Source organism: Drosophila eugracilis, unplaced genomic scaffold (assembly GCF_018153835.1).
Source record: "Drosophila eugracilis isolate 14026-0451.02 unplaced genomic scaffold, ASM1815383v1 contig_415, whole genome shotgun sequence".
Taxonomy (NCBI): Eukaryota; Metazoa; Arthropoda; class Insecta; order Diptera; family Drosophilidae; genus Drosophila; species Drosophila eugracilis.
This window is the reverse complement of record NW_024573278.1, coordinates 1,455,183-1,464,893: the sequence shown is the minus strand read 5'-3', so window position 1 is coordinate 1,464,893 and position 9,711 is coordinate 1,455,183. Positions and strand designations below refer to the sequence as shown.

General features: G+C 44.2%; 5 protein-coding genes across 5 annotated transcripts; 1 reads left to right on the top strand and 4 right to left on the bottom strand.

The window, feature by feature from the left end:
* Positions 1 to 65: 65 nt before the first annotated feature.
* On the bottom strand, positions 66 to 1,149 carry LOC108116940 (mitochondrial import inner membrane translocase subunit Tim22). Its single transcript, XM_017229087.2, has 3 exons — positions 794 to 1,149; positions 334 to 527; positions 66 to 276 (listed from the first exon to the last, which is right to left on the bottom strand). The coding sequence occupies exons 1-3, from the start codon at positions 1,023 to 1,025 to the stop codon at positions 121 to 123; spliced, it is 582 nt and encodes a 193-aa protein (XP_017084576.1). The 5' UTR covers positions 1,026 to 1,149; the 3' UTR covers positions 66 to 120.
* A 162-nt stretch (positions 1,150 to 1,311) lies between these two features.
* LOC108117000 lies at positions 1,312 to 3,599 on the bottom strand. Its single transcript, XM_041818937.1, is given in 5 exon segments — positions 1,312 to 1,784; positions 1,845 to 1,941; positions 2,017 to 2,873; positions 2,876 to 3,137; positions 3,187 to 3,599. Coding segments are annotated over 5 exon segments (2,004 nt in total). The 5' UTR covers positions 3,571 to 3,599; the 3' UTR covers positions 1,312 to 1,380.
* A 106-nt stretch (positions 3,600 to 3,705) lies between these two features.
* Positions 3,706 to 5,185, bottom strand: LOC108117001 (Golgi SNAP receptor complex member 1). Its single transcript, XM_017229166.2, has 4 exons — positions 5,098 to 5,185; positions 4,845 to 5,032; positions 4,020 to 4,408; positions 3,706 to 3,949 (listed from the first exon to the last, which is right to left on the bottom strand). Exons 1-4 carry the CDS (start codon positions 5,117 to 5,119, stop codon positions 3,847 to 3,849), a joined length of 702 nt encoding a protein of 233 aa, XP_017084655.2. The 5' UTR covers positions 5,120 to 5,185; the 3' UTR covers positions 3,706 to 3,846.
* A 264-nt stretch (positions 5,186 to 5,449) lies between these two features.
* LOC108116963 (cleavage and polyadenylation specificity factor 73) lies at positions 5,450 to 7,921 on the top strand. Its single transcript, XM_017229119.2, is given in 6 exon segments — positions 5,450 to 5,584; positions 5,650 to 5,811; positions 5,874 to 7,083; positions 7,086 to 7,167; positions 7,236 to 7,678; positions 7,736 to 7,921. Coding segments are annotated over 6 exon segments (2,055 nt in total). The 5' UTR covers positions 5,450 to 5,516; the 3' UTR covers positions 7,826 to 7,921.
* On the bottom strand, positions 7,862 to 9,385 carry LOC108116964 (cleavage stimulation factor subunit 2). Its single transcript, XM_017229120.2, has 2 exons — positions 9,139 to 9,385; positions 7,862 to 9,074 (listed from the first exon to the last, which is right to left on the bottom strand). Exons 1-2 carry the CDS (start codon positions 9,273 to 9,275, stop codon positions 7,961 to 7,963), a joined length of 1,251 nt encoding a protein of 416 aa, XP_017084609.1. The 5' UTR covers positions 9,276 to 9,385; the 3' UTR covers positions 7,862 to 7,960.
* Positions 9,386 to 9,711: the final 326 nt, after the last annotated feature.

Genomic DNA, 9,711 nt, shown 5'->3' with positions numbered 1-9,711 from the left:
CCATTGGTCGTGACGAAACCATTTCCTTGGCGGTAATTTACAAAAGTATATCAATACCATAGACATTAGCTAGAAACAAACATTTATACAGAACAAGGTAACCGAATTAGTAAACTGAGCCTATCTAGAATGCATATAGTAATCGATGGCCGTGGAGAAGGCTGCGAATCCCAGTCCACCGATCACGCCCGCCTTGACGCCAGCCCGCAGGCCAATCAGTCCGCCGGTAATGCCTCCGGCATAGGTGCCATTCTTCCAATCTGTCACTCCTCGATGCTGTAGGATTAGATATTGTATTATAAAGAAAATATATTTTTAAAATTATAAACTCACACTTTCGATGGTGCACTCTACGGCGGAGAATACACATCCAATCAGAGCAAAATTCTTTGCATAGGAGTGAGTGGTAGCCCTCATTTCACGGAACACCTCCCGCGCTGTTTGCTTCTTCTCATTCGCGAAGGGATCAGCCATGCTAGGATTAACAGAGGCACTGAACAAACCCAAGGCGGCACCCAGTCCATAACCTGTAATGGGAATTATTTTAATTCATAATTAGAATCAATAATCTTGAGAAAAGATAATATGGTTTGAACCGAAGGGTCCATATCCATAACTAATTGCAAATTTATAAAAAAGATTAAAGTAATTACACTTGTTACTTTCACTGACAACGACAAACAAATTTAAAGACATTGTTGTTAAAATATTACACTTTAGGTGTATCATGAGAATCTGATAGGCATATAAATAAATAAATACCCATAACCTTAAGCGCTTGATTGTAACCCACCCATCACACAGGCCATGGCGCACTTGAAGCCGCAACTTTCCACCGCTGTCTCTATGTACTTCTCCTCGTTGGTCTTGATCTTCACCGGGCCGTTGCTCTTAGGGATAACGATGTTTTCGCGGTAGTGCTGCATGTTTCCCACATATTGCATGGCCATTCGATCCAAATCTGGATCACCAAACATCCTTGGTGCCGTTACTGGCGTTTCATTGGCGTTGGGCAGCACGGACATTTCTGCCAAAACAATTCTATATGGATTTCTATTCAGAAAAACCAATTTTGTTACGGGCCAAACGTGTTGGTTAAAAAATAAAAACCAAGTTATTATCACATCTACGAACAGCTGTTTGGCAGGGCTGAACTATGGTGAGGCCTAATGGTTATCGATAAAAAAAAATACTTAAAATACTCCATACCGATTGTTCAAAAAAATCTGGCATCGGCGGGAAAGTACCTTTACCAATTTTTTTTGGTGTAAAACCAGGTTTCAAAAAGGTTTCTTTTAACTTCCTCCAATATTTATAAAGATGCACTTAAATTTTTATTAGATATTTTAGTGAAAATAAAAAATTACAAATTATTTGTAATTAAGGGAGTTCGTTTATGGAAAAACTGGAGTGGTGCCTATGAATTTGGATATCAAAAATGCGTTTACTCAGGTCGGTGCATGTTTTCTTCATATTCGCAATTTTGGCGCGTCGATTTTCTATGTCGGCCATACATTTGTCATAATCGTACATCAGTCCAACCTTAAAGAGCAAACCTCCCTTGAGCTCCAACTTTACCCGCTGGGCCTTCAGTCTGGCATGCTCCACTTGAAGACTCGTCAGCTCCTTGCGCAGCCTGTTTCGCCGTTCGAACCGGTCGGCGTACTCTTTCTTGGCCTTAGCTAGCATATAGGCAATCATGTCTCGCTTCTCCCTGATGCATGTCTCCTCAATCATAGACTTTTTGTAGTTGGACTGCATCACCGCTACGTCCTTGCATTTTTCTATACGAATTAGTTTTTAATATTTTTTTGGTTCGTTTTCTATGCATAACTTAAACTTACCCTCTAATTGCTTGCTTAACTGTATTATGGATTCATTGGCACATAGCATTTGGGAAATGGTCAGTGTCTCAGTGACTCTCTCAAATTTCATTACTTTCTGCAATGTATTATTAATGAGAAGGGTTTTGTAGGAATGCATGATTATATTATAATTATAATTATCGAAACCTACCTCATCGACAAAGGCCAATGTGTGAAGGTTCAGGTTGAGCTCGTAGCGCTTCTCGCTGATTTGGTTGCGTAAGTCCTGCATACGCCTAAGATCATTGTCCAGGGCGCGCTTCAGGCGATCCATATCCCGGCGGATAAGGGTCTTTCGCATGAAGCCCTCCAGGCGCTGCTCCTCATTGAAAGCGACGGCGGAATAAGCGTTCAGTTCCATCGCTGCTCGTGCCGTACTATGTCCATACCTAATCTTGATCAATTTGACACGTTCCATCAAGTTGTCAACCATTTTTAAGGCGTGTATATAACGGATGAACTCATTGCCAGTGTCCTCATCGGACAGTGGCTGAAAATTGTTAAACTTTCGAATGCGCCGGTAGTAGTCACACACGACATTATTCAACTGGGTGTTCAGACATTTTTCGTAGGTGTAATCGTCTAGCAAACGCGCCAGTTCCAAAATCATCTTTTCCTTGTCCAAAAGGTTTTCCTTGTTTTTGTCGGCGTTTTCCGAATAAGCCACAACGGTGTTAATTAGATGGTTCAGGAAATCGACAGTGAGACGATACCAGAAGGGTTCTTCTACTGTTTCTTTCATTTCTGGCTGGAGCTCGACATCCGCATCTACGGCCACAGCGAACATGGCCATAGTGTCGACCTCCTCAGCAATGATTACTTGCTTTCCCAACGCCTGTTCGTCGGGCAAGTCGTCCATTTCTATGGACTCATCATCTTCCTCGGCCTCAGTCGTCGTATTTATGTCAACATCCCGAGCGGACGATCCACCAGACTCACCCTCCCCCGCTTCTTCAGCATTTTCCGCAAGTGAGGTGTCCGCAGTGATTGAGGACTTTTTTCTGGATCACGCTCCGGTTCGGTCTCATGTTCTGGTTCCGAATCGAGGGAAATGTCGGAAATGCTGGGCAGGCTGTCGAACTCGTGAATGAACTCACTCTTCAAGGAGTTTCCCAATCTGGGCAATGGTGTATCCTCGCTGGAAACTGACTCTACGTCCTCATCGATAACAGCGCCTTCTTCTGGAGATGGGACTTTTTGGTTGATAATGGCATTTATATCATCGAGGTCATCACCGGACTCTTCACCAATAGAATGCAAAGAGTGATAGCTCTGCACGGATTCTCTCGGGTGCGTCTCCTTGGGCTGCTCCTCCCTCGACCTCATCCTGAATATTATCATCAGGTTCTTGGGGCTTATCTTTGACCTCAGGAACTGGCAGTAATGCCATTTCCTCAACCTTCTTTTTCTGGAGCAGCTTCTTCACCTTGAACAGCTTTTCAGCCTTTCGTTGTTCGGCGCTTATTAAACCTTTTGGTTTTCCGTGAGCTTCCTGGCCTTCTTTTGACATCTGATCTTCCTCGGTTGGCAACACTGAACCTTCTTCACCATCGGGTATTTCTTTAGTGGCAAGATCTGCTGCTGTATCTTGAATATCTGTTCCCTCCTCTTCAGGAACAGTGCCCACTGCAAGAACTTCCTCTGCAACTGGAACCTCTTCAGTGGGAGCTACTAGAGGTGACCCCTCGGGAGCATTCTCAGCCATCTCCAGATCGTTGGAATTGATTCAGAAATATATATATTTATTCGGTTGATGATAACAAACTTCGTTCTTATGTTTTGCTATGTCTGACTATTGGTACTGGTTATTGCCTGGTATTAAGATCAAGGGTTGCTGGAATCGTCTTATATAGTAAATTTTATTGCTATCACAAGTTAATCATACACATATACCATCAAAGAAAACAAAACGAAAATTGCAGTTGTCTGTATTGGAGTTCAATGCAAGCTCTATCTTTGGCCAAATTAGAAGGACATGCCGCTAGTTGAAGGCGTAGAGCAGCAGCAAAATCACGCAGAAGCCAATAACTGCTCCTAGGATCAGGGAATCGCGTCGTTTTTTGATATTGATGCGCTGAATGAGACTGAAAGTGAAAGTAAAATAATTGTTTACTATGGTATCAGATGATCTCTTAAAGACAATTTAATGCTCACCTGGAAATCAGTGGGAATCGATTAGAGATATCGTTAAAGCGCGTCTGCAGCCGCTTAAAGGCCTGTCGCTGAGCATGTAGATGGTCTCGTGTCTCAATGGCTATGTTTATCTGATCGTTGACCAGGTGACTGGCGCTGCTGAGGTGTCCGCTCTCTTTGAGGTACATCTCACGGCGGCTCAGGCCGGAAATGGAAGGACTACCAGAACTCGTAGCCAAGCCAGAGCCTCGGAGGAGTTCTTCTCGCTCAATTCGCATCGTGTGGTTGGCGCAAATCTTGTTGAACTCTTGCCGATAACCCTGCAGGATTTCTCTATGCCTCTGCAGTGTGTGCATTGCGGCAGCTCCCGAAGCGGGCAAGTCTGACATGGACTCATTTAGGGAAGATAACTGGAAAGAATAAAAATATACAAATAAGGAATCCTAGGGGTTTTAAATATTTTATGAATTACTTAAAATTCCTTAAATATCAAAGAGATTTAGTGCTTATAATGACTAATTAATCACTTAATTGCAAAAGATTTTTGAAAAAATCATTTACATATATACACAATTCATTATAACTTTTTAAATCTCAAATTAGGTTCTTAAAATAGTGTAAATCAAATGACCAAATTTCTCGTGGCGTTTCCATAGGGAAATTTTCCGAGAACGTAAACTATAAAGACTATATTATACTTCACTAGAAGGAATTTCTTTTCCGAAATAATAGGAATATTGAATGTTAAAATAACTAAAATTGGAAACAGAACACAAAAGTGTGTGTTTAATCCCAGCTTTGAGGCTAATCCCCGTACCATCCCATGGCTTGAGACCTATATCCCACCTTCTCCAGCATCTGCTCGATCTCCTCCGACAGTGAATCGAAGACGTGTTCGCCCAGGAGCGGCGATGTGTCAACGCCTCCTATTCCGCCACTTCCTCCTCCTCCTCCGCTGCCTGCTCCGATTTTACTGAATGCCACCAGCTTTAGGTCGATCTCGTTCTCCAGACTCCTCGCCTGCTTCCGGAGCACTGCGTGGGGGATAATATGGGGTTATAAGTTAAGGTTAAGATTGCCAAGCAATCCCAAAGCTCACCATCGTAGCTAGATCCTCCCATTTGTCCAAAATAGTTTTCTTTTAGTTGTTCGACTTTCGTGTGGCAATCAGTGTGGCCAAATCGAGAATGAGGGATCTGGGCATTTATGGTGGTATCCCAAGGAAACCGTCAGATTAAGCTATATTAAAAAATATTTTACACAATGTATAATTTATTACATTAAACAAAACTTTAGAAATTATGTTAAAAAAAAGATGGTTAGGAACATTTTGGATTATACGAATTCGATTATTCGCTCCCGGAGTTAACTAAAAATTATAGCTATTGATATTTCGTCCTCAGGGAAAAAAATTTTAACCGGTTGAAAACATTATCTGGTCACACTGGCGAGCACAGCGTTTTGTTGCCGGCGATTTGTAAAGTTTGTTTAGTTATTTATTAAGTTTTTCTTACCATTATGACGCAGGCAACAGGTGATGCACGTGTGCCGGATGAGGAGAGTGATCTTTTGCAGATTAAGCCACTGTAAGAAAATTTGGATTTCAATTAGATAAATCAAGCTAAACTGTCGAATCATTACTCCATTTCAGAGGTGCTGGCCAAGAAGTGGGACGCTCCTGCATCATGTTAGAGTTCAAGGGCAAGAAGATCATGCTAGACTGTGGAATCCATCCAGGATTGACCGGCATGGATGCACTGCCCTATGTGGACCTGATAGAAGCGGATGAGATTGATCTGCTGTTTATTTCACAGTGGGTAGCTCAATAACTAAACGAATACCCAAGTTATAATGGGAAATTACTCTATTTTCTAGTTTCCATCTGGATCACTGCGGCGCCTTGCCCTGGTTTCTCATGAAGACCAGCTTTAAGGGTCGCTGCTTCATGACCCACGCCACCAAAGCCATATACCGATGGATGTTATCAGATTACATCAAAATCAGCAATATCTCCACCGAACAGATGCTTTACACGGAAGCCGATTTAGAGGCCTCTATGGAGAAGATAGAGACGATCAATTTTCACGAAGAGCGCGATGTAATGGGCGTTCGCTTTTGTGCTTATATTGCTGGTCATGTTTTGGGTGCTGCCATGTTTATGATAGAAATTGCTGGCATCAAAATCCTATACACTGGCGATTTCTCTCGTCAGGAAGATCGTCATTTAATGGCCGCCGAAGTGCCACCCATGAAGCCTGATGTTTTGATCACAGAGTCTACCTATGGCACTCACATACATGAGAAACGAGAGGATCGTGAGAATCGTTTTACCTCGCTCGTGCAGAAAATTGTTCAACAAGGTGGCAGATGTTTGATTCCAGTGTTTGCCTTGGGTCGTGCACAGGAATTGTTACTTATTCTGGATGAATACTGGTCACAAAACCCTGATCTTCACGAGATTCCCATCTACTATGCGTCTTCGCTGGCCAAAAAGTGTATGGCCGTCTACCAGACGTACATCAATGCCATGAACGATCGCATTCGTCGGCAGATAGCCGTTAACAATCCCTTTGTTTTTCGACACATTTCCAATCTAAAGGGAATTGATCACTTTGAGGACATCGGACCCTGTGTAATCATGGCCTCTCCCGGTATGATGCAGTCGGGACTATCGCGAGAGCTCTTCGAGAGCTGGTGCACGGATCCCAAAAATGGAGTGATCATAGCCGGTTATTGCGTAGAAGGAACTCTGGCCAAATCTGTACTCTCAGAGCCAGAAGAGATCACTACGCTATCAGGGCAAAAGCTTCCACTCAACATGTCCGTGGACTACATATCTTTTTCGGCTCATACTGACTATCAGCAGACCAGCGAGTTCATTCGCTTGCTGAAGCCCACACACGTGGTGCTCGTCCATGGCGAGCAGAATGAGATGTCGCGTCTAAAGTTGGCTCTGCAGCGAGAATACGAAGCGGATGCTAGTACAGACATAAAGTTTTATAACCCGCGTAACACACACGCCGTGGATCTGTATTTCCGCGGAGAGAAAACCGCCAAGGTGATGGGAAGCCTGGCTGCCAAGAATTCTCGGAAGTGGGAAGCAAACTCTCAGGTGTTCTGGTTAAACGGGATTTTAAGTACCACTTGCTGGCTCCTTCTGATCTAGGCAGTAAGTAATGTATAATAAATATCGTTATAATAAGTTTTTCGGTTATTATTTTTAAATCTGTTTCACAGAATACACCGATATGAGCATGTCAGTAGTGACCCAACGTCAGTCGATTCCTTGGGGCAGCTCACTAACCACACTTGAGCTTCTGCTCGATCGCATTGGAGCAGGATGTGTGGAGGTAATAGAGCCGGATCGAAAACTGCGGGTCTTTAGCTGCATTGAACTAACTGTGGAGCAGAAGATAATCGTAATGGAGTGGCAAGCAACGCATGTTAACGATGTTTATGCGGATGCCGTCCTCGCCTGCATAATGCAATCAGAGCTGGGTGGAACCAATCTGAAGGGCGCCACGAAGCAGACCAAGTCGGATGAATCACGTTTTCGGGAGTGCCTCATTGAAACGCTGCAGGACACCTTCGGCGACAATTGTGTGCCCAAAATGTTCAAGGGTGATCTGCTACCAGTAGTAGTCAGTGGCAAACGGGCGGAAATCAACCTGGAAACATTGGTTAGTTTTTAAATCGATCTTTATTATTCATTTTTAAAGATTAATAATTTATTTCAGGTTGTCAGCTGCGCCGAGGATGACGTCCTACGCCAGATGATCAATACGACGGTGCAAAAGCTGCACCAGACCCTAGTATCTGCCCACTGAAAGCCAGAGCCATTCCGCAAAATAAATCTCCGTTTGTGTGAGAAATATTCTTTTTATTGTTTGATACAAATTGAAAATAGTTTTGCATGTATAAACCAAAATGTGGATTTGATAATAGTGTATATCGGATCGACACTAACGCTGTGTGCTCTTGGCGATTTGCTCCTTGAGCATAAGGATGCTGGCCCGTTGCTCGGAGGGCAATTGGGCGATCTGCTCGTCGGACAGTTGCAGCACCTGCATGATAAGAGCGGCCTTCTCTTGGTCTGAGGCATCGGAGGGCAGAACTCCATGGGCCCCCAATCTGCTCTGCAGCTGCTGAGCGGCCGCTTGTTGTTGTTGTGTCGGCGGAGGCGCCTGGGGAATGCCCTGCGGCGGTGCCTGCTGAGGGCCAGGTCCGGCTCTTAGCCTGGGATCCATGGGACGTTGGCGTGGATCGCTTGGGTAGGGAGCCGGTGGTGGCTGCGAAACACCTTGCTGTTGAGAAGGCATTTGGGCACGTGTCCGAGGATCCATTAGTGGCGGTGGGACTGGATTGGGAAGGGATCCCCGGAGATCCTGATCCATGCCACGGCCCAACATCCTGGGATCCATCGGCATGGGTCCACCGGGCACCATACGCAAATCGATATCGTTTGGATGGACATTGGTTGGAAAACCAGGTCCGGGAACAGGCATTGGGGGCGGTGGAACTTGCTGCTGCGGAATTTGTGGTTGCTGTTGCTGCGGAACTTGCTGTTGCTGCTGGCCCATCATGTTTCCCGGTCCCTGGTGCGAATTGCCACCCAAAACTGGAGGCATTTGGTTGGCCTTAAAGAGCATGCCGAGTGCCTGCTGCGGATCCACAATTCGCATGACCACCATGGCCTGGAGCAAAGCGTAGGCCAGCTGAGGATTGAGCATGAGCATCTGTCGTGCCTCCGAAGGATTGCTCACGATGCAGAGTTTCATCTGCTTCATCAGCTCGTACATCTGCTCTGGTGGCAAGGAAGCCACAGTTTTGGTGATTAGTTCGGGTGCATCCTCCGGTTCGCATGGTTCTCCATAGGGATTCTCCACCTGGGGCCCCTGGAGCAGCTGCTGCATCTCCATCCGCGACTTTTCCGTACATGCATTATCCACGCGAAGTGTCCTGCCACCAATTTCGTATCCATTCAGATTTCGCATGGCACTCAATGCCGTCTCCTGGTCTTTGTACTCACAGAAACCGAAACCTTTCGGTTTGCCACTTTCCCGATCGAATACCAACCTACAGAGATTCGAAATAGGGGGTATAGATCATAGTTTTATATGGTTTTAACGTAAAAACTCACTTGAGCGATAAAACCGGCCCGACTTCGCTGAAAATCTCCTTTAGCTTCTCCTCGGTAGCTTCGTAAGGTATATTCCCCACGAAAACCGACCTCATGGACTTGTCCATGATGCTCTGTTCCTGAGCCTTATCTGTCATGTTTGCTATTGTTTTTTTTTAATGCACAAATTCTTGTAAATCGTAGTAAGCGTTGACAAATTTGTCAAAAACACGAATTTCCCTACGAAGCGGCTTTCTTCTTCTTTTTCATAAAAATTTCCCTTTCCAGGGTTGGCTAAAAAAAACGGTGCTTCATATCTTGAGAACAACACCTAAAAAAGCCATTACTTCTGAGATGAAATATTAGAAAAAGGCATTAATTTTTTATCATGTAAAAGATATTACCCGTTACTCGTAAATTAAAAGGGTATACGTGTTTTTAAGATTCCGCTCAACAGTTAAAATAAAAGTCCTGCAGAAAAATTTTATTGATTCGCTGATGTTAATAATAAAAGGTATTCATAAAATGCTGTTGCGTCTTTTAAGTTTTAAGCTTTGGTTCTACTTGTCAGTAACTTAACATAAATTTTTTGGT